Source organism: Muscardinus avellanarius (genome assembly GCF_963383645.1).
Source record: "Muscardinus avellanarius genome assembly, chromosome: 10".
In the NCBI taxonomy this organism is placed as follows: Eukaryota; Metazoa; Chordata; class Mammalia; order Rodentia; family Gliridae; genus Muscardinus; species Muscardinus avellanarius.
In genome coordinates, this window is record NC_137796.1 from 50,728,215 (window position 1) to 50,751,990 (window position 23,776).

General features: G+C 46.6%; 2 protein-coding genes and 1 pseudogene across 3 annotated transcripts; 2 read left to right on the forward strand and 1 right to left on the reverse strand.

Annotated features, from left to right (window-relative positions):
* Positions 1–450: 450 nt before the first annotated feature.
* On the reverse strand, positions 451–10,966 carry PSMD8 (proteasome 26S subunit, non-ATPase 8; the record flags this gene model as incomplete). Its single annotated transcript, XM_080702349.1, has 7 exons — positions 10,720–10,966; positions 9,308–9,380; positions 9,090–9,192; positions 6,065–6,230; positions 5,051–5,151; positions 3,280–3,391; positions 451–588 (listed from the first exon to the last, which is right to left on the reverse strand). The coding sequence occupies exons 1-7, from the start codon at positions 10,888–10,890 to the stop codon at positions 451–453; spliced, it is 864 nt and encodes a 287-aa protein (XP_080558475.1). The 5' UTR covers positions 10,891–10,966.
* Positions 10,967–16,773: 5,807 nt separating this feature from the next.
* On the forward strand, positions 16,774–17,146 carry LOC308267622 (large ribosomal subunit protein eL30; the record flags this gene model as incomplete). Its single annotated transcript, XM_080702459.1, has 1 exon — positions 16,774–17,146. Exon 1 carries the CDS (start codon positions 16,799–16,801, stop codon positions 17,144–17,146), a length of 348 nt encoding a protein of 115 aa, XP_080558585.1. The 5' UTR covers positions 16,774–16,798.
* A 162-nt stretch (positions 17,147–17,308) lies between these two features.
* Positions 17,309–17,753, forward strand: LOC308267972 (single-stranded DNA-binding protein, mitochondrial-like; annotated as a pseudogene). The gene has a single exon. The product of its transcript is annotated as a single-stranded DNA-binding protein, mitochondrial-like (transcript).
* Positions 17,754–23,776: the final 6,023 nt, after the last annotated feature.

The window sequence follows — 23,776 nt, forward strand, 5'->3', positions numbered from 1 at the left end:
TCCAGGCTATACTCCCAAACCTATTTTATATTTTATCTGGAAACAGGGTCTCACCTAGTTGCTGAGAGCCTCACTAAGTAGCTGAGGCTGGTTCCGAACCTGCGTGATACTCCTGTCTCAAGCCTCCCAAGTACTGGGATTAAAAGTGTGCACTACCATGCCCTGCTTGCTGCCAACATTTTAAAGAAACATTACATGTCCATAGCTAGCTGGAGCAACCCCTCTATCTAGGGCCTATGCTCTCCCATGGGCTACTGAACTGCAGAGGCTAACCAATGGAAGGTATCTGCAACTCAAGGGCCCCAAAGATCTAAATTCCCCAGATAGTCCACCAGCCATCCCACCTGGGAAGACAAGGGCCCCGAAGACCAAATGTCAATCCACCTTTATTGGAAGACAGCTGTAATGTTTTAAATAACCATGCCCTGCCCCACCCCAGAGCCTGGTGGCTCAGACAATCATCTCCAGCTGCCGGGCATACTCGATGACCTGTTTGGCCAGTTCCGTAGAGGGGATGGTTGTGTCTTCTGGCTTCTGCTGCTGGCTGGCAAAACTGTAGTAGTTGCTGGGGCCCAGGACCCACCCTCGCTGCAAGAAAGGAAGGATTAGAGATTAGTGGGGTGATCCTAAGGTTGTCCACTCCATGGAGCCACCACTCACACATGGGTGCCACAGCTCCCTTTCCTAACCAAACCCCTTTACACAAAACTAAACAGAGGACTATATACTCTCTGTGCCTCCATGTTCAAGATGGGGACCTGAAGCGGGACATGGCGGCCCATGCTTGTAAGCCCAGTACTTGGGAGGTTGAGACAAGAAGATCTCAGGTTCACAACCAGCCTCCACATTTAGCAAGGTCCTCAGCAAATTAGTGAGACCCTGTTTCAAAATAAAAAATAAGCTAGGTATGGTGGTGCAAGCTTGCAACCCCAGTACTTTGGAGGCTGAGATTGGAGGATTGCAGGTTCTCAGCTAGCCTCAGCTACTTAGTGAAACCCTCTACAACTTAGTAAGACCTGGTTTCAAAATAATAAAAAATCTGAGCCAGGGGTGGTGGTGCACATTTGTAATCCCAGCATTTGGGAGGCTGAGACAGGAGGATCGCACCGGTTCATCCACTACTTACGAGGCTCTCAGCAACTTAGTGAGACCCTGTTTCCAAATAAAATATAAAATAGGTCTGGGAGGGTAGTCCGGGTATACAAAGCCCCTGGGTTCCATCCCCAGTACCAAAAAAAAAAAAAAAAAAAAAAAAGACTGGATGAGCCAGGGGTGGTGGCACATGCTTTTGGGTCCCAGCATTTGTGTGGCTGAGACAGGAGAATGGTAGGTTCACAGCCAACTTCCTTTACTTAGTGAGACTTTCCACAATTTAGCAAGATTGTTTCAAAGTAAGAAATGGTAAAAACTAGGGCTGGGAGTATAACTTGGAGGTAGAGTGCCCCTGGGTTCAATCCCTGGTACTGCAAAGAAAAGAAAGGAAAAAAAAAGGACTGGAGGTATAGTTCAGAGGTAGAATGCCCCTGGGTTGAATTCCCAGTACTGCAAAAGATTAAAATAAAGTAGGGCTAGCCGGGCGTGGTGGTGCTCACTTGTAATCCTCGCACTTGGGAGACTGAGGCAGGAGAACTGCGCAGGTTCGAAGCCAGCCTCAGCTACTTAGCAAGACCCTGTTTCAAAAAAAAAAGGCAAGGGGAAAAAAAAAACAAGAAAAGGGCAGGGGATGCATCTCAGAGGTTCACCCCTCAGTACCACAAACCAAACAAACCTTTGAAGCACAGAAAATGAGTAGGTGACCAATAGCTCTCACCATCAGACTCAATTTTACCCTTTCCACAGTCACTCTTCACTCTCCTCCCACCTCTGGGGACACAGAGCCGCTGTGCCCATGAGTCAGCACTTCCAGGGGTGGTATTCCTGCTCAAATCTCCAAGCCAAATGAAACAATTTTACCAGAAAAGCTGTGGTTTTTTTTTTTTTTTTTTTTAATTAAACCCAGGGGCATTCTACCTCCGAGCTACACCCCAGCCCTATTTTTTTATTCTTTACTTTGAAACAGGGTCTCACTGAGTTGCAAAGGGCCTTATAACTCACTGCGATCCTATTGTTTCAGCCTCCCAAATGCTGGGAATACAAGTGTGCGCCACCTTGCCTGGCTAGAAAGATGTGTTTTGTATTGCTTTTTTACTAAGCATTAAATACAAGGGCATGCTATATCCAAGCTATATCTCCAACCACATTTTATATTTATATTTATTTTATGGCACTGGGGATTGAACCTAGGGGCATTCCACCTCTAAGCTGTACCCCTAGCCCTATTCTCCCCCCCGCCCCCCAGTCTGGGGATGGAACCCAGGAGCATTCGACCTCTGCATCCCCAGCCCTATTTTTTATTCTTTATTTTGAAACAGGGTCTCACTGAGTTGCAGAGAGCCTCACTAAGTAGCTGAGGCTGTCTGCAAACCCTGATCCTCCTGTCTCAGCCTCCCAAGTAGTGGGATTACAAGCGTGTGCCACCATACCCAGCTTTATTTTTATTCAAAATGGTCTCACTAGGTATATGAGAATCTCACTACTTGCTAAGGCTGCCCTTGAGCCTGTGATTGATTCCTGTCTCAGTCTCCCAAGTACTGGGAGAATTGGCCTGCATCAGATCTTAACCGCTCAGCTTAAACTACTGTTTTTAAGGAACTCTGATAATGGCCAAAAAAAAGTGTTAGCACCTGCCTGCACTATCAGCTACTCTGAAGGATGAGACAGGAAGATTGAAGGTCAAGACCAGTATGGGCAACTTAACAAAACCCTGTCTCAAAAAGTTAAAAGGGCTGGGAGCCAGGCATGGTGGCACATACTTGTAATCCCAGTAATTGGGAGGCTGAGATAGGAGGATCCCAGGTTCACAGCCAGCCTCAGCTACTAAGTGAAGCCCTCTGCAATTTAGTGAGACCCTGTTTCAAACTAAAAAAAAATAAGGCTGGGGATGTACCTAAATGGCAGGGCACCTCTAGGATTGATACTCAGTATTGGGAAGAATAAGGGCAAAAGTCAACCCGTACAGAACACTCACCTCCCAGATGATTTGGTAAGCGCTAAACTCCAGCTACATCCTATGGATAGGCAAACTAGCTCAGAGAGAGGTCTGGCAACTTGTCTAAGGTCACATAGCTGGCTTTAACCCTGGGTAGTCTCCTCCCCTCTAGTGTCCTTCTAGATAGCCCCACTGCTAACACTGGTGTCAGAGTGCATCCCTTGGCTTCACGGCCCCTGAACCCCAGTCACCTTCTTGGCATAGTCTGTCATCTTTTTGGGTGTGTTGAAGAAGAGGATCCGGGTGGCCTCAGAGAAAAGGATTTTCTCATAGGCCTTCTCAATGCATCCAGCAATCTCGTCCCTGTGGGAAGATAACAAGGTCCTCATTGAGTACAGACAACCAACCTCCCAGGCCCTATCCTCCCACACCTGATGTCGAGCTAACCGTTCAGTTCATCACTGATGGCTGCAACGTTACTGCCCTATTTCACTGATGGGGGCTCAGAGAGTGGGGTTCGTAGTCAGCCTCAGCTACTGACCCCGGTCACAAAGCAGGCAAAGGGCACCAGGTTTCCACATTTAGACCTCTGACTCCAGAATTGTGGAGCTGAACTCTCAATTCCACTCCTAGCCACAAGGTCTGAAGCTTTCTGAAACCCAGCTTGGGATTCACACGAGGGGATCTCTTCACATATAAAACCATCCTCACGGGGTGCTTCACAGATCCTGAGGAGGATCCTTAAATCCATCAAGAGGTACCATGAAAGCTGGGCATGGTGGCACAGGCTTGTAATCCCAGTACTTTGGAGGATGAGGCAGGAGGATTGCAGGTTCAAAGCCAGCCTCAGATACTTAGTCTCTCAGCAGCTTAGGGAGACTGTTTCCAAAAAAGAATTTAAATAGGTCTGGGGGTAAAGTCCGGAGGTAGAAGGGCTCTGGGTTCCATCTCCAGCACCACACTCACATGGTAACATAAGAGTCAGGCATGATATCGCAAGCCTATAATCCCAGTATTTGGAAGGCTCAGACAAGATGACTGCAGATGCAAGGCCAGCCTCAGCAATTTAGCAAGACCCTGTTTCCAAATTATATATAGCTCAGAAGTAGACTGCCCCTGGGTTCAATCTTGAATATCGCCTAAATAAATAAATAAATAGAATGAGGTTGGGGTAAACTCTGGGGAAACACATAACTCTGGGGGGAAAAAGTGAAAGGAGCACGTCTATTTCTGCAAAATCACATGGGCTACATATGGGTGCTCACGTTAAATTCTTGTTCATTTGGGAGAACTAAGATATTTCATAATAAAAAATACCCCAGGAGCTAGGTATGGTAGCACATGCCTGTAAATCCCAGGACTAGAGAGGCTGAGACAGGAGGCTTGCAGGTGCAAAGAGAGTCTCAGGAACGTAGTGAGGCCTTCTACAATTTAGTGAGACCTTGTTTTAAAATAAAAAAAGAAAGAAACCCATCCAGTTATCCAGTTTGGTGCTCTGTGCAAGGGAATCTGCTCTGCCACCGCCCTAAAACCTTTTTGCACCTCAAGGAATTTGAACATCACATTCAGCCACCTATGTAATGTCACTTGAGCACACAGCAAATGGAGGGACTGGTAAGTTTCGTGGCTCTGCTCTAGGGAAGGGAAAACGGTATTCCAGCTGAGGTTCCTCAAGGCGAGGTCACGCACCCAATGGATGCACTCTGGTCAAGAGATGGGCTGAAACACTTTTCAGAGAGAATGCAAGGCCCCCATCCACTGCGCTGTCTGGGTGCCTGACCAAGACTCAGGTTCAACACACATGGCCACATGTGTAAACTGCCTGGGCCAAGTGGAGGGCTGCTGCCCACCAAGCACGACCAGTTCCAGTTCATGGAAAAGGAGAACTAAGGTGCTAGGAGGATAGGAAACATGCCCAGCCTACCCAGATCACAGTGGCCAGGATGGGACTCAAACTCAGGGCTGTCTGATGGCAGAGTCCATACATTTCCCAAACCCTACAGGTCCTGGCCCCCAGCACACCTGATAGTGTCCAGCAAGATGTCGATGAAGAAGGTGTAGCTCTCAGCAGGGATATTACCCTTGGCCAGGAACACTTTGTTGTAGCTGCCCTCCATCAGGTACTGCAGAGGCCATGGATGAGGAAGAAGAGGATGAAAATGAAGCAGTGCAGAGACCTCGTTGCACTCCTATTGCCCCCATAGCCCTACTCTGCCACAATACCCTTTGCTACATAGCTACCCATTCCTCAAGAGATCAGGTTCCTCCTCCTCCCTGGTTCACACACACATGCACACATATATACTCTCACAAGCCACTAGCTTGTTGTGAAAGAGTGTCTCATCTCACCTCCAATTTAGGAGGACGACAGCTGGATCCACCCTAGGTTCAGCCTTCGACACCTTTGCACAAACGGTGCTGTTGGTCCTACCTGCCCTCTCTGCCATCCCCTCCCCACAGCCAAATCCTCTGGAGCACCCAGCTAACAACTTCCGAAGCCCAGCTCCTAAGGCTTTCCCCTGGCCGCTTCACCTTATTCCAGAAACGCAGGCAGGTTTCTGCCCCACTTTAGACTGGCTGGTCCCTCTGCCTGGATTTCCACATGGCTTGATTCTCATTCCTTTCAAGTCTTCTCAGATCTCACCTCTTCGGTGGAGCCTTCCCTGACCACCCCATGTTAAATTTTGCCACTGCCCTGAACACCCCACCTTCTTCCTGCTTTATTTTTCTCTATAGCACGTAACATCTGGTGGGCAACGCAGGTTGCTTATTCTTTTGGTTTAGTGTCTGCTGCCTCACCTCAGTGTCATTTCCCTAAGATCAAGGATTTTATCTGTTTGACTCACTGCACCATCTGAAAACCTACCACAGTGCGCTGCACACAGCTGGGCTCAGTAGCCATTGCATGAACGAGCCAACAAGTCCATGGCTGAAGATGAGTGAGCCATAACCACTCCTCAGGAAATCCCCACTAAATGCCTGACCCAGCACCACCCACATCAGCCAGGCCCTCCCCTTCGCCTTCCCCAGCCTCACTTGCTCAAGGGACACAGGGTGCTTGATGTAAACATTGGTCTGGATATCCTTGGCGGGCAGGCGCTCCAACTCTGTATGGAACTCAGCCACTCGGTTCTGGGACAGCAGGAAGAGGAGGTTGAGTCCCAAGAGCTGGTGCATATAGGCTGACTCGGGGAGCTGCTCCCTGTGAACCGGGGAAGGGAACCATGGTAAGGAGGGGTTAGAGGCCTACCAAGTACTCTACCCCAGGTGCCAAAGACCCTGGTCTCCATGAGGGGTTATAAGGTTCTGAGTTTTCCTTTTTTTTTTTTTTGTTTTTTGTTTGAGATACCGGGAATAGAACCCAGGGACACTCTACCTCCAAACTACATTCCCACCCCTATTGTTTATTCTTTATTTATTTATTTTGGTGGTACTGGGGTTCCTGGAAGCCCTTCTACCTCTGGGCTACATCCAAGACCTACTTTATACTTTTTTTATTTTTGGAAACAGGGTCTCTTAAGCCAGCGCGGCTGGCTTCGAACCTGCACGATCCTGTCTCCGCCTCCCAAGCGTGGGGATTACAAGCGTGCATCACCACGCCCGGCTTATTCTTTATTTTGAAACAGCCCTATTTTTTTCTTATTCTTTATTTTGAAACAGGGTCTCACTAAGTTACAGAAGGCCTCACTAAGTAGCTGAGGCTGTCCACGAACTGGGATCCATCTGTCCCAGCTTGGAAGTAAAATGCTCCTGGATTCCACCCCCAGTACTAAAAAAAAAGGGGGGGCTGGGGGTGTAGCTCGGAGGTAGAATGTCCCTAGGTGTCGTGGTGCATGTCTATAATCCCAATACTTTAGGAAGCTAAGAATGGAAGATCACAAGTTCAAGGACAGCCTCAGCAAACAGTGAGGCTCTCATCAACGTAGTAAGACCCATTTCAAAAAGTAAAGATAATAAGCCAGGTATGGTGGTGCACACTTGTAATCCCAGTACTTGGGAGGCTGAGACAGAAGGATCAAAGGTTGGAAGCCAACCATGGCAGCTTAGTGAGGCTCTCAGCAACATAATGAGACCCTGTTTCCAAATAAGATACAAAATTAGGCTTGGTGGGCGTAGTGGCGGTGAATGCTTGAAATCTCAAGTCTTTGTAGGCTGAGACAAGAGGATCATGGATTCGAGGCGAGCTTCAGCTACTTAGTGAGGTCCTCCGCAACATAGTAAGAACCTGTTTCAAAAAAAAAGAATTGCCGGGCGTGGTGACGCACGCTTGTAATCCCCGCGCTTGGGAGGCAGAGACAGGAGGATCGCACAGGTTCGAAGCCAGCCACGCGCGCTGGCTTAGGAGACCCTGTTTCCAAATGAAAATGTAAAAATAGGTCTGGGAGTGTAGCCCGGAGGTAGAAGGGCTTCCAGGAACCCCAGTACCACCAAAAAAAAAAAAAAAAAAAGACTTAAAAAAATAGGGCTGGGGGTGTAGCTTAGAGGTAAAATGCCCCTGGATTTCATCTCTATTATCACACACACACAAAAATCAGGCTGGGGGTATAGCTTGGAGGTAGAGTACCTCTGAGTTTATTCCCCAGAGCCTAAAAAATAAAGATAAAATTGGGCTAGGGGAGTAACTCAAAGATAGACTGTCCCTGGGTTCAATCCCCAGTACCACAAAAATATAAAATAAAAAAAACAAAAAAATAGCCGAGCATGGTGGCGCATGCTTGTAACCCCAGCATTTGGGAAGCTGCGACAGGAAGATTGCGGTTCGCGGACAGCCTCAGCTACTTAGCGGGGCCCTTTGCAACTCAGTGAGACCCTGTTTCAAAATAAAGAATAAAAAATAGGGCTGGGGTTGTAGCTCGTAGGTAGAATGCCCCTGGGTTCCATCCCCAGTACCACAAAGTAAATAAATAAAATAAAAAATAGAAAATAGGGCTGGGGGTGTAGCTCGGGGGAAGAATGCCCCTGGGTTCCATCCCTAGTACCCCCCACACACACACACCAAAAAAAATGGAGGTGTAGCTCAGGGGCAGAATGACCCTGTATTCAACCCCCCCCCAAAAAAAATAATGTCTGTCTGATATTTCTTTTTTGGTGGTACTAGGGGTAGAACCTAGCGGGTTTCTACCTCCGGGCTACACTCCCAGACCTATTTTATACTTTATTTGGTAACAGGTTCTCACTAAGTTGCTGAGAGCCTCATTTAGTAGCTGAGGCTGGCTTTGAACCTGTGCGATCCTCCTGTCTCAGCCTCTCAAGCGCGGGGATTACAAGCATGTGTCACCACGCCCAGCAAGTCTGTCTGATATTAAATTATTTATCATTAATTCATGCAAGTGTCAGTTTTATACTCAGCACACATCAAGTCAGTCTCTGCTCTGGGCCTGTGGTAGGCAGTGCTGAGGACACAGCAGTGTCCAAGCTCACAGTCCACTGGAAGAGAATCTAGGGCTGAAATGGAGAAGCACAGACAGCAGAGTCAGGATCAGGACAGGGAGGCACAAGCAGAGGAATGGAAGCCAGGATGGGGAGGCACAGGCAGAGGGTTCAGGGCTGAACTGAACCCTCTGAACTGAGAGCCAGGACCAGTTCAGAGCAGGTCAAGAGGGCCAAATTTTAATGATGGGGCACAAGTGCAACTCAGCAAGTAGAGCACTTGCCCAGCATGTGAAGCCCTGGGTTCAATCCCCAGCACCAAGGGGAAGAAAAAAATTATGTCATAAAAATCCTATTGTTTGCTATAGGATCTGAGTTAGAGGGGGCAAGGCTGGAGCCAGGGCAGGGAAAAGGTGATACAGCTACACTGGGAAGAAAGGATGTGGTATGAGAAAAGATAAGGAGATGATGGACTGGAGATCCACAGAAACTGGATTACACAACCCATCTCAGGACCTCCAAGCCAACCTCCAGACCCTGCTCTGGGGACACAGAAAGGCAGAGTGGAGGTTCCAAGAAAAGAAGATGGCCCACGTGGCTGGAGAGTCAGAGATTCAAGAACTGCCAAGTAACCCCCATCCCTGGGTGCAATCCCCAATACCGCAAAAATTGGGGTAAGGCCCATTCTCACCTGTAATCAAAGTAGTAGCATTTGAGCTGAGCCATGTAGCGCTCGAAGGATGGGATGTCCTTGCGAAGGATACTCCATTGGGCCCCAATCTCCAGTATGTCACCTGTAGGTGACAGGGCAGGCTCTCAGGTGAATGGAGTCCCAACCCAACCATCACTGCCACCATTCCTGCCACAACCCCCAGCCCCTCACCCCGCAGAAACTCAAGGGACACTTACGAGCCAGAATGAGCTGCTGTTTAGTCAGCTTGGTCCCTGTGGTTGGCAGGAAGTTGAGCTCCAGCAGAACTAGCTGATGAGGAAGAAAGGAAGTAAAGATGAAACTTCAAATATAGGTTACTGGGCTGAAAGATGTAGCTCAATGGTAGAGCACTGGCCTAGAATGTGTATGGCCTTGGGTTTGATCTCCAGCACCACACACACACAAATAAAATATAGGGCTGGGCATGATGGTGCATACCTGTAAACTCAGTACTTGGAAGGCTAAGATAGGAGGAGCAGAGGTTGGAGGCCAGCCTCAGCGATCTAGCAAGACCTTCACCAACTGAGCAAGACCTTGTTTCCAGACAAAAAATATAAAAGCTGGAGGTATACTTCAGAGGTAGAATACCTCTGAGTTTGGCCCTCAGTAAAACACACACACACACACACACACACACACACACACACACAACCATATACTAAAAGTAGGGCCAGGAGTGTGACTAGGAGGTAGAACCCCCCTGGGTTCAACCTCCAGTACCATACAAAAAATACAGGCTACTTATGGCTTCAGTTCTCCTACCTGGAAAATGGAGCTAACCATCATCCCTGCCTCATAAAACTGTTGTGTATTACAGGAGTCAGTCCTCATAAAGCACTCAGAACAGAGACTGAGTACACAGCATGTACTCACTTAAGATTACCTAATGCTACAATTATTAATAGCATCACTGGGGAAACAGGAGAGATACTCAATGCCTGGGTCAATGGAGTCATGGGGGTGGACCAGTACCTTCAGTTCATGGCAGAACTCACCCACACTCTTTGGGTAGGGGTAGCTGGGCTATCCCCAAAAACTACAGGGAGGAGATTAGTGCCCCCCAACCCAGCCCATAAACCATTCCTTAAAAGACTCAGCAACTTGGTCCAGCCTACTATATTTATATTCCTTCCCAAACACATGTCTGAAGCACTCTGCGCCCCATATTCTTTTTTTTTTTTTTAAGCCCAGGGGGTGTTCTACCTTTTTAAACTTTTTATTTTGAAGCAGGGCCTAAACTGCTGAAGCTAGCCTCCAATCTGCGATTCTCCAGTCTCAACTTCCCAAGTACTAGGATTCCGGGCACGGGCCACCACCGCCGGTCTTGTTCTGGGTTCAGTCTAGCTCCTACAACTCCAGGGCATCCTCTTCACACAGATGCGTCCCCGAGTCCCGAAATCCTAACTTGTTCTACTCTTAACCCCACATCCCATACACACTCCATCCCCTCGGCCCCATTCTTTCCCGCCCCTCGGCCCAGCACCAACATCTGAAGCCCTCACTGGGTTCCAGCCCTTCCCAGCCCGCGCCCTCGGGGGGCTCCACGCTCTCCCGGCCGTCCCCTTCCCGCAGCTCCCGCCCAGCGCCGGCTCCCCGCCGCCCGCCCTACCTTGAGGCGGCCCAACTCTTCCCCGCACTTGCTCAGATTGGGGCTCTTCCGGTTCCACTCGCCCTTGAGCTGCTCGTACATGCCGGCCGCGGCCTGCAGGACAGCGCCCGAGGCCACCGCGGGCCCCGAGCTCGAGACGCTGGTGGCCCCGTTCACCGCCGCGGCCGCCATCTTCCGTGACGCGGCAACCCCGGGCCCGGTTTACGGCAGCGACGCCTCCCGGCGGCCGCCCGGAAGCGCGGGAGGAGGAGCCGGGCGCCGGGGCGGGGCCACGACTGCGAGCCCTGCCCTCCGCGAACCCGTCACCCGGAGCCCCGCCTTGCCGTCATTCAAAACGGCGACCGGAAGTTGGTTTGCCCTCACTAAAAATGGCAGCCGGCCCCGCGCCGCCCTCCCGCTCCAGTAGTCAATATGGCTGCCCTGGCTTCAAAGCCCCACCTTCGGGGCAGTTCTTGTAAGCCAAGAGGTGGCGATGTGGAGCCTTTCGGACAAAGGTGTTATTCTCATCTACACAGGATTGGAGCTGATTGACCTTCCAAGCTCTAGCAGCGAGAAATTTGACTTCAGTCTCTTTAGTCCCTCTCTCAGTGCATCTTTCCAGTTTCCTTTTTTTCTATTTTTCAGTGGGTATTTCCATTTTCCTCCAAGCTTATACAGATATCAGATAATCACAAGGTGTCTTTGTTACAAAGTTCAACCAGTCCTATGGCTTTAAGTTCCATACAGAAGCAGAAAATTCTCAATGTGTGTGCGTGCGTGTGTGTGTGTGTGTGTGTGTGTGTGTGTGTGTGTGTGTGAAACTGGGGATTTAACAGCAGGGGCATTCTATCTCTGAGCTACACCCCAGCCCTATTATTTATTTATTTATATTTTTGTGGTACAGGGGATGGAACCCAGGGGCATTCTACCTCCAATCTCCACCCCCAGCCCTATTTTTTAGTCTTTTTTTTAATGTTTGAAACAAGGTCTCACTGAGTTGCAAAGGGCCTAAGTAGCTGTGGCTGTCAGTTAACTGCGATCCGCTGGTCTCCACCTCCAGAATCCTGGGATAACAAGCATGTACCACCGCATCCAGCTTATTTATTTATTTATTTATTTATTTATTTATTTATTTATATTTTTGTGGTACAGGGGATGGAACCCAGGGGCCTTTTACCTCCAGGGTACACCCCCAGCCCTGTTTTATTTTTTTATTTTGAAACAGGGTCTCAATCAGTTGTTGAGGGCCTCACTAAATTGCTGAGGCTGGCTTCGAACCTGCTATCTTCAGCATTAAAGTGTACATCATCACACCTGGCTACCAAACCTAATTCATTCATTCATTCTTTCTTTCTTCACAGGGTTTCACTAAATTGCTGAGAGCCTAAGTAGCTGAGGCTGGCCGCGAACCTATGCGATTCTCCTCTCAGCCTCCCAAGTACTGGGATTGCAAGCGTGCGCCACCACGCCCAGCTATGTTTTTTTGTTTTTGTTTTGTTTTTGTTTTTTTCTGTAGCAGGGTGTTACTGGGGACTGAGCCCAGGACCATTCTACCTCTGAGCTATGTCCCCAGACCTATTTTTTATTTGGAAACAGGGTCTCACTAGGTTGCTGAGAGTCTTACTACTTGACAAGGCTGGCGGTGAACCTGTAATCCTCCTGCCTCCGCCTCCCAAGTACTGGGATTACAAGCATGCCACTATACCCGTCTTTAGCCAACATGACTTAGATCGGTTACACTTTTTTTTTTTTTTTTTTTTTTGTGGTACTGGGGTTCCTGGAAGCCCTTCTACCTCCGGGCTACACTCCCAGACCTATTTTATATTTTTATTTAGAAACAGGGTCTCCTAAGCCAGCGCGGGTGGCTGGCTTCGAACCTGCGCGATCCTCCTGTCTCCGCCTCCCAAGTACGAGGATTACAAGCGTGCGCCACCACGCCCGGCCTCATGATCGGTTACACTTTTTACTTGTCCAGCTTCTTAGAGATGGGTGATCTTCGATTGAGAAACACACAGGTGAGTTGAGGAGAGGGCTCCTTATTGATGAGGCCCAGGTCCCTCGAGCTCTTTGACAAGGTCCCAGAGAGAAGAGAACTCCTACAAGGCAGGAGGAGAAGACTACCCTCACATTGACCCTGTTTTGTATTTTGTGTCTTAATTGGATTATTAATCAAGCCAAAGGATCTGGGTGATCTCAATGAGACATGCTGTTCTTTGCAAATGAAGATTACAGGAAAAGGGGTATTAAGAAACCTGGGAGCCTGGCGTGGTGGTGCATGCTTGTAATCCCTGTGCTGGGAGGCTGAGACAAGAGGAGCACACAGGTTCGAAGCCAGCCTCAGCTACTTAGTGAGGCTCTCAGCGACTTAGTGAGACCCTGTTTTCAAATAAAATATATATAAGTCTGGGAGTATAGCCCGGAGGTAGAAAGCCCCTGGATTCCACCCCCAGTACCATCAGAAAGAAAGAAAGAAAGAAAGAAAGAAAGAAAGAAAGAAAGGAGTGAATTGCTTAGAAATTCATAAAATCCCTAATAGTAAAAATCTGACTAGTAGAAAATGAAACAATTAGAGTTGTTTATAGATGCTGAGTCTTTTGAGGAAAGGCCTGACATGATGCCTGCAAAATTAATTGGGTCAGTTTATATGATTAAAGAGCGTCCATGATTGCCACTTCAGGGGGCCAGAACTAATTAGTACATAGTCCCACTACCACCCTTAATAGGAATAGTGTAGGATGGAGCTTGGATGGTAAGGGTTAAGGGAAAATGAACTCTGACACAAAAATAGACTTTTATGGAGAGGTTGGGTAGGCAGGGACCTCCTTGGTGCCTGCTCACTAAGGCACAAAAGAATTTTCTTAGTTAATAATTTAATAGGCATTATAGAAAAATAGGTGTGGGTTTGGTGGTTGGGTCAGAATAAGTTAATAGAATACCTAGTGGTTAAAATAGTAGATAAAGCCAGGTGTGGTGGCGCACACTTGTAATCCCAGCATTCGGGAGGCTGAGACAGGAGGATCGTGATTCGCGGACAGCCTCAGCTACTTAGTGAGGACCTCCGCAACTCAGTGAGACCCTGTTTCAAAATAAAAAATAAAATATAGGGCTGGGGGGGGGTGTCGCTCAGAGGTAGAATGCCCCTGGGTTCTACCCAGGTAGGTGCCTCCAGTACCACCAAATTAAAATAAAATAAAATAAAATAAAATAGCAGATGAAATAAAATAAAAATAAAATAGAGACGCCGGGCGTGGTGGCGCACGCTTGTAATCCCCGCGCTTGGGAGGCAGAGACAGGAGGATCGTGCGGGTTCGAAGCCAGCCGTGCTGGCGTAAGAGACCCTGTTTCAAAAATATAAAATAGGTCTGGGAGTGTAGCCCAGAGGAAGAAGGGCTTCCAGGAACCCCAGTACCACCAAAAAAATAAATAAATAAAATAAAATAAAAATAAAATAGAGACAAGAGGAGCACACAGGTTTGAAGCCAGCCTCAGCTACTTAGTGAGGCTCTCAGCAACTTAGTGAGACCCTGTTTTCAAATAAAATATATATAAGTCTGGGAGTATAGCCCGGAGGTAGAAAGCCCCTGGGTTCCACCCCCAGTACCACCAAAAAGAAAGAAAGAAACAAACCTGTGAATTGCTCAGAAATTAATAAAATCCCTAATAGTAATAATTTGACTAGCAGTTAATTTTAGAAGTTAAAGTAGTAAGTATAGCATTTAGTAGTTAAGGATAAGTTTAGTTAAAGTTTATTGAGTGATGGAGAGATTAGTTGGCACCCCCCCCTTTGGTGTTTTCTGATCAAGGATCAAAAGAATTCCAGAAAATAAATTGTATACTTTGCATTTTAAAATATGAAATATGGCCAGGCGTGGTGGCGCACGCTAGTAATCCCCCCGCTTGGGAGGTGGAGACAGGAAGATCGCACAGGTTTGAAGCTAGCCACGCTGGCTTAAGAGACCCTGTTTCCAAATTTTTAAAAAAAGTATAAAGATAGGTCTTGGAGTGTAGCCCAGAGGTAGAAGGGTTTCCAGGAACCCCAGTACCACCCAAATACATATATGAAATATGACTGGTGTGGTGGCACAGTTTGTAATCCCCGAGTTTGGGAGGCAGAGACAGGAGGATCGCGCAGGTTCGAAGCCCCTCGCTGGCTTAAGAGACCCTGTTTCCAAATAATTAAAAAATAGATTTGGGAGTGTAGCCTGGAGGTAGAAGGGTTCCATCCCCAGCACTATACATATATATATAAGCTGGGCGTGGCAGTGCATGCTTGTAATCCTTGCACTTGGGAGGCTGAGACAGGAGGATTGCACAGGTTCAAAACCAGCCTCAGCTACTTAGTGAGGCTCTCAGCAACTTAGTGAGATGCTGTTTCCAAATAAAATAGGTCTGGGATTATAGCCCAGAGGATGAAAGTCCCTGGGTTCCACACCCATTATCACCAAGAAAGCAAGAAAGCAAGCAAGCAAGAAGTAAAATGCCTTGTGCCCTTTAAAGATCTTTTATAATTTTTGTGTCCTTTTTAATGGAAAAGCCCCTTGTTTTCTATGTTTTCAGCTTAGCCCTGGGTGTGAAAATGCTCTGAAGCTATGCAGAATTTCATTGTTATTTACGTTAATATTAAATAGAATTGATTTTTGTGGCTAGGCAATCAGATGAATTGTATGACATTAATTTGGATGGTTTGGGGTGTTTTTCCAAGCATGATATATGAGCTCAGGTGTGTGCTGAGAAATTTGTGTAAAAATATGTTTTGCCAAAAGTTGTTTGTACCCAGGTGTACCGAAAACATGTTTTGCCAAAAGTTAATATCAAATACTTCATGTAAAAGCATATAAAAATAAAGGATTGACTGCAAATGGCAGTCACGCCTCTGAAAACAGCCGTCTCTCATTCCCTCAAAGCACGGATCTCGCCCACCTTCGAGAACCCCTGAATTGGCTGGAGCTGGGCTTCGGCAGGTGGCGCTCGAACATTGGGACTGGAAGGTACGACCCCTGCATTTGTGTGGATAGGACCCCTGACGAGAACACCAGGTGAGTGAAGGGACGGAAAGTGCAGAACTGTGTTGAGAAGCACTGGCCACACTGAGTCTAAAGAAAGAGGACTCTTTGTAGAGATAGTAAAGCGTATGTTAGAAAAGACGGACATAGCCGGGCATGGTGGTGCACGCTTGTAATCCCCGCGCTTGGGAGGCGGAGACAGATTGCGCAGGTTCGAAGCCAGCCTAGCTGGCTTCAGAGACCCTGTTTCCAAATAAAAATATAAAAAATTAGGTGTCTGGGAGTGTAGCCCGGAGGTAGAAGGGTTTCCAGGAACCCCAGTACCACCAAAAAAAGAAAAAAAGAAAAGAAGGACACTAAAGTCTCTATAGCACAACTTTTGAAGTTCTTTCATTTTGTTCAAACGTGTTGTCCACGGTTCCCAGAGGACGGTTCTCTAGATTTGCAAATGTGGCATAAAATAGGTCAGCAATTAAATATGATTCTAGTGCTCGCTTCGGAAGCACATATACTAAAGTTGGAATGATACAGAGATTAGCATGGCCCCTGCGCAAGGATGACACACAAATTCATGAAGCGTTCCATATTTTTAAAAAAATAAAAAATAAAATAAATAAAAACATTATTCTATCCATGGACCAAAAAATGTTCCTATAGAAATGTTTGTATTATGGAATTTACTAAGAAATGTTTTGGAACAGCCGGGCGTGGTGGCGCACACTTGTAATCCCAGCTCTTGGGAGGCTGAGACAGGAGGATCACAGGTTCGAAGCCAGCCTCAGCTACTTAGTGAGACTCTCAGCAACTGAGTGAGACCCTGTTTCCAAATAAAGTATAAAACTAGGTCTGCGAGGATAGCCTGGAGGTAGAAATGCCCTGGGTTCCACCCCAGTACCACCAAAAAAAAAAAAAAAAAGGAAAGAAAGAAATGTTTTGGAACCATCCATGAGCTAAAAACTTTTTAAAAATCAGGTACAGCACATGGGAATCTGATTGAGAAAACTCCTTTACTTAAAGAAAAGAACAGCCTTTCTCGTTCCCGGGCCATCTTGGCGGCTGCTTGTGGTTGGGGGCCGTCCCGCGCCTAAGGCAGGAAGATGGTGGCCGCAAAGAAGACGAAAAAGTCCCTGGAGTCGATCAACTCCAGGCTCCAGCTTGTTATGAAAAGTGGCAAGTACGTGCTGGGGTACAAGCAGACTCTGAAGATGATCAGACAGGGCAAAGCGAAATTGGTCATCCTCGCCAACAACTGCCCGGCTCTAAGGAAATCTGAAATAGAATACTATGCCATGTTGGCCAAAACAGGTGTTCATCACTACAGTGGCAATAATATAGAATTGGGCACAGCATGCGGAAAGTACTACAGAGTGTGCACACTGGCTATCATTGATCCAGGTGATTCTGATATCATTAGGAGCATGCCAGAACAGACTGGTGAAAAGTAAACCATGTAACATTTTTCTTTAATAAAACTTGCCAGAGCTTGTTTTCAAAAAAAAAAAAAAAAAAGAAAAGAAAAGAACAGTTCTCGGGACACCGGAAGTGATCCCTTGGCTGGAAGTTGACCAGGAAAAGACTAAAGATTAGAATGTAAGAAAATAGAAACCATGTTTCGACGACCTGTAATACAGGTACTTCATAAGTTTGTAAGACATGAATCTGAAATAGCCAGCAGTTTGATTCTTGAAAGATCTCTGAATCGTGTACAGTTACTTGGGCGAGTGGGTTGGGACCCTGTCACAAGACAGGCGGAAGGAAAAAATCCAGTCACAATATTTTCTCTAGTGACAAATGAGATGTGGCAATCAGGGGACAGTAAAGAACATCAAATGTGTGATGCTAGTCAAGAGAGAACACGGCACAGAGCATCAGTGTTCCGGCCAGGCCTCACAGAGGCGGCATCTCAATATGTGAAAAGGGGTCTGGGACGTATGTGGAAGGGAGAGTCGACAATGGTGAATACATGGATAAGAACAATGAGAGGGGCAGGCGACAGCCATCATTGCTGATAACATTATATTTCTGAGTGACCAGCCAAAAGAAAAGGCATAGAATGGACAGTTCTTCTTTGGCCGTTGTTTAGTATAGGCTCAATTTCTAATCATGTATAGTCTTTTTGTGTGTGTGTGGTACTGGGGTTCCTGGAAACCCTTCTACCTCCGGGCTACACTCCCAGACCTATTTTTTATACTTTTTAAATTTGGAAACAGGGTCTCTTAAGCCAGCACAGCTGGCTTCGAACCTGCGCGATCTTCCTGTCTCCGCCTCCCAAGCGCGGGGATTACAAGCATGCGCCACCACGCCCGGCATCAGGTATAGTCTTTATAGTTTCTAATAACAAGAATTAAAATGCTCTTTTCTATAAAAAATAAAAGAACAAACAATCTTTATAATAGAAGAACAGGGTTATGAGGAACTTTCTAAGGAAGATCAAGAATTTTTGGAAGAACAGGCAGCACACTATCATGACGGTGACTGGAACAAAATGACTTTTTTTTTTTTTTTGGTGGTACTGGGGGTGGAACCCAGAGGCTTTCTACCTCCAGGCTATACTCCCAGACCTATTTTTCTATTTTATTTGGAAACAGGGTCTCACTAAGTTGCTGAGAGCCTCACTAAGTAGCTGAGGCTGGCTTCGAACCTGCCTGATCCTCCTGTCTCAGCCTCCCAAGCGCGGGGATTACAAGCGTGCACCACGCCCAGCCAAAATGCCTTTTAAAAGTCGCCCTCCAGCCAGGCGTGGTGGCGCAAGCTTGTAATCCCCGCGCTTGGGAGGCAGAGACAGGAGGATTGCGCAGGTTCGAAGCCAGCCGCGCGTGCTGGCTTAGGAGATCCTGTTTCCAAAAAAAAAGTAAAAATAGGTCTGGGAGTGTAGCCCAGAGCTAGAAGGGCTTCCAGGAACCCCAGTACCACCAAAATAATAATAATAATAATAATAATAATAATAATAATAATAATATAAAAAATAAAAATGACTAAGAAATATGGCCGGGGGTGTAGTTTGGAGGTAGAATGCTCCTGAATTCTATCCCCAGTGCTGAAAAAAAAAAAAAAAGAGATTTCCAAAAACTTCTTGGATATATCAATTGGATACCACCATTACTTAAAATTAACTATAGCAGAACCTAAGACATTACTTGACATATTAAGAGGAGACTCTGATCCTAATTCCAAAAGGAAACTAACCAGAAAGGCTGCAGCGGGTCTACGAAAAGTAGAAAAGGCAATTAATAGTCGAAAATTGCTTAAGGTGGATTATGGTAAAACTTGGGACTTGCTTATTCTTCCCACCCCACATACACCTACTGGATGTCTTTGGCAGGACGGACCACTCAAATGGATCCATTTGCTTGTAACTCCTAAGAAAACTGTGCTTCCTATCCCTCTTTAGCAGCCTTATTAATTACCAACAGATGCCACAGTAGAGAATTATTTGAAATAGATGTGGCTAATAATAGTAATTGTTCCTTTTAAGGAACAATTACTGCTGCCTTTATTTATTTATTTTGCGGTACTGGGGATGGAACCCAGGGGCATTCTGCCTCCGAGCTACACCCCCAGCCCTATTTTTTAATTCTTTATTTTGAAACAGGGCCTCACTGAGTTGCAAAGGGCCTCACTAAATAGCTGAGGCTGTCTGCGAACCCCAATTCTCCCGTCTAAGCCTCCCAAATGCTGGAATTACAAGCACGTGCCACTGCGCCCGGCTCTACAGATGTTTTTAGAATTTGAAGATTCATGGCAGATAGTTGTTAGCTCCTTTACAGAACAAATTTTATTCCATCTACCAGGACATCCCTTGAGACAATTTTTGGCAAAAACCCCTCTTATATTCCCTAGATTAACTTCTCATTTGCCTTTAGAAGGAAATGTTGCTATGGTATCTACAGATGGATCTTTCAATGGTAGAGCTGTGACTATTATTAATAACGTCCCCTTAGTACAGGATACAGAACACAATTAGGCCCAAAAGGCTGAATTGGTGGCAGTTATTATACAGCCTTTGAACGGCTTCAAGAAACACAATTCAGCCAGGCGTGGTGGCGCACGCTTGTAATCCCTGCACTTGGGAGGTGGAGACAGGAGGATCGTGCAGGTTTGAACCAGCCTTGCTGGCTTAAGAGACTGTTTCCAAATAAAAATATAAAATAGGTCTGGAGTGTAGCCCAGAGGTAGAAGGGTTTCCAGGAACCCCAGTACCACAAGAAAGAGAAAGAAAGAAAGAAAGAAAGAAAGAAAGAAAGAAAGAAAGAAAGAAAGAAAGAAAGAAGGAAGAAAGAGAGAGAGAGAGAAAGAAAAGAAAGAAAGGGGGATGGAGGGCGGACAGGCAGGCAATTCGTGCTGGGCGTGGTGGCACACACTTTAATCCCAGCATTTGGGAGGCTGAGACAGGAGGATTGGGATTCGCACACACACAGTAAAAGAAAAAAAGGGCTTGGGTAGCTTGGCATGGCAGAGTACACCTGTAATCTCAATATCTGGGGTTCCATCCCCCGTACTACAAAAAAAGAACCTGGTGCTTAAGTGCCACTCCAAACCAGTTCTCAACCAGTTCTCTTTCCCAGGCCTGTCTGGTTTCAAATTCCTAGGAAATCTGAAGGTCTTAGAGTTAACTGGAAGAAACGGTAATTGCCATATGTATTGCTAACAAGACAGATACAATATCTTTTTTTTTTTTTTTCCGGTACTGGGGATTGAACCCAGAGGCATTCTAGCTCTGAGCTACTCTCCCAGCCCATTTTTAAATCTTTATTTTGAAACAGGGTACCGCTAAGTTTCAGAGGGCCTAAGTAGCTGAGACTGGCCAGAAAGTGAGATCATCCTTTCTCAGTCTTTCAAGCGCTATGATTACAAGTGTGTGCCACCATGCCCAGCTCAGATACAAGACCTTGAGAAACCTATAATATAGGACACTCTCCAGCTTAACTGTTGATCAGACATTGAAGATCTCAATCAGCCTGGACTGAGATCATCCGCATTTGCCTGACACCCTGTTTCTTTGTGTGTGTGTGTATGCTTTGGTTGCGTTGGAACTCAGGGGCATTCTACATTTGAGCTACATACCCAGCCCTATTTTTAATGTTTTATTGGGAAATAGTCTCACAAAGTTGCTGAGGCTGATTTCAAACCTGTGATCCAAGGCTGGGCGTGGTGTCGCACGCTTGTAATCCCTGCGCTTGGGAGGCTGAGACAGGAGGATTTCACAGGTTCGAAGCCAGCCTCAGCTACTTAGTGAGCCTCTCAGCAACTTAGTGAGACCCTGTTTCCAAATAAAGTATAAAATAGGTCTGGGAGTATAGCCTGGAGGTAGAAGGCCCCTGGGTTCCACCCTCAGTACCACACACATACAAAAAAAAAACCCCTGTGATCCACCCATTTTAGCCTCCCAGATATTGAGATTACAGGTGTACTCTGCCATGCCAAGCTACCCAAGCCCTTTTTTATCTTTTACTCTGTATGTGTGTGTGTGTGTGTGTGTGTGTGTGTGTGTGTGTGTGTGTGTACTGGGGATGGAACCCTTGTAGCCTATCTCCAAGCTATCTCCTTACTTTTTATTCTTTATTTTGAAACAGGGTCTCACTAAGTTGCAGAGGGTCTCACTAAGTAGCTGAGGTTGGCTATGAATCTATAATCCTCCTGTCCTAACCTCCCAAGTACTGGATTACAAATGTGTACTACCATGCCCTGCTACCCCTGCCCATTTCTTTTCTTATTTTTAAATTTTTTTTATTTTTGCATTACTGGGGACAAAACCCAGGGGCATTCTATCTCCGAGCTATACCCCCGCCCTATTTTTTATTCTTTATTTGAAACAAGTTCTTATTCAATTGCAGAGGGCCTCACTAAGTAGCTGAAGCTATCTACGAACCTATAAACCTACTGTCTCAGCCTCCCAAGTACTGGGATTACAAGGGTGTGCCACCACACCTATCATACCTCAGACCTTTTTATATTTTATTTATTTATTTATTTTTGGTGGTACTGAGGATTGAAACCAGGAGCATTCTGCCTCTGGGCTACACTCCCAGACCTATTTTATATTTTATTTGGAAACAGGGTCTCTTAAGCCAGCTGAGGCTGGCTTTGAACCTGCACGATCCTCCTGTCTCAGCCTCCCAAACACGGGGATTACAAGCGTGCGCCACCACGCCCAGATGTATGTATGTATGTATGTATGTATGTATGTATGTATTTATTTTTGTGGTACTAGGGTGGAACCCAGGGGCTTTTCTACCTCTGGGTTATACTCCCAGACCTATTTTATACTTTATTTGGAAACAGAATCTCACTAAGTTGCTGAGAGCCTCACTAAGTAGCTGAGGCTGGCTTTGAACCTGTGTGATCCTGTCTCAGCCTCCCAAGCACTGAGATTACAAGTGTTCGCCACCACACCCAGCTACTTATTTTGAAACAGGATCTTGCTAAATTGCTGAAAGACTCACTTTTTTTGTTGTTGTTGTTGTTGCGGTACTGGGGATGAACCCCAGGGGCATTCTACCTCCAAGCTACAACTCCAGTCCTATTTTTTAGTCTTTTTTATTTTTTGAAAGAGGTCTCACTGAGTTGTGAAGGGCCTAAGTAGCTGAGGCTGTCCACGATCCTCTGGTCTCCCCCTCCTGAATGCTGGGATTACAAGCATGTGCTGCCACTCCCGGCTTATTGAGACTGTCCTGAAACCTGTGATCCTCCAGTCTCAGTTTTCCAAGTATTGGGATTACAGCCACCAGGCCTGGCTCCTCTTAAATTTTTTTTTGAGGCAGGATCTCACCTAATTGCCAAGACTGGGTTCAAATTTACAATCCTCTTCGCTGGGTGGCGCATGCTTGTAATCCCAGCATTCGGGAGGCTGAGACCTGGAAGATCATGGTTCGCGGACAGCCTCAGCTGCTTAGTGAGGCCCTCTGCAACTCAGTGAGACCCGGTTTCAAAGAATAAAATATAGGGCAGGGGGAGTAGCCTGGAGGTTGAATGCCCTTGGGTTCCAACCCCAGACCTGCAAAAAAAAAAAAAAAAGAATTAAAAAATAGGGCTGGCAATGTGTGGCTTGGACATAGAATGTCCCTGGGTTACATTCCCAGGACCAAAAACACAAAAAAAAACCCCAAAAAACGCCTTGCAATCCTCCTGACTCAGCCTCCTAAGTAGCTGTAATTACAGGTGAGCGCCACCACCCCTGGCCCATTTACCTTTTTGTGTGTTTTGTGGTTCTGGGGATTGAACCCAGGAACATTCTACCTCCCAGCTGTGTGTGTGTGTGTGTGTGTGTGTGTGTGTGTGTGTGTAGTGCTGGGGATTGAACCCAGAAGCATTCTATCTCCAAATTACACCTCAGTCCTATTTTTTATTTTGAAACAGGGTCTCACTAAGTTGCAGATGGCTTCACTCAGTAGCTGAGGCTGGCCACAAACCTGCGAACTTCTTGTCTCAATCACCCAGTACTGGGATAGTACTGGGATGACAGGCATTACCACCACACCCAGCTCCCCCAGCCCTCATTACTCTTTGATTTGAAACAGAACAGGGAGGGTCTCATTAGATTGCTGAGTCTCACTAAACTGATGATTCTGCTCTCGAACCTGTGATTTTCATGTTTAGCCTCCCAAGGACTGGGATCACAGCTGTGAGCCACCGTGCCTCGCCCTTATTTGATGGTACTGGGGATTGAACCCAGGGGCATTTGTATTTGAGCTATACCCCCATCCCTAATTTTTTTTTTTTTTTTTGTATGTGTGTGTGGTGCTGGCAATTTCTACTTCTGTGCTACACTCCCAGCCCTATTTTAATTTTGGGGGGGGGTTATTTTATTTTATTTTTTTGTGGGTCTGATAATGGAACCCAGGGGCATTCACCTCTGAGCTACACCCCCTGCCCTATTTTTTATTCTTTATTTTGAAACAGAGTCTCACTAAGTTGTGGAGGGCCTAAGTAGCTGAGGCTGTCCGCGAACCGCGATCCTCCTGTCTCAACCTCCAGAATGCTGGGATTACAAGCGTGCGCTACCACGCCCAGCTTGGGGTTCTTATGTTTTGATACTGGGGATTGAACCCAGAGGCATTCTACTTCCAAGCTATACC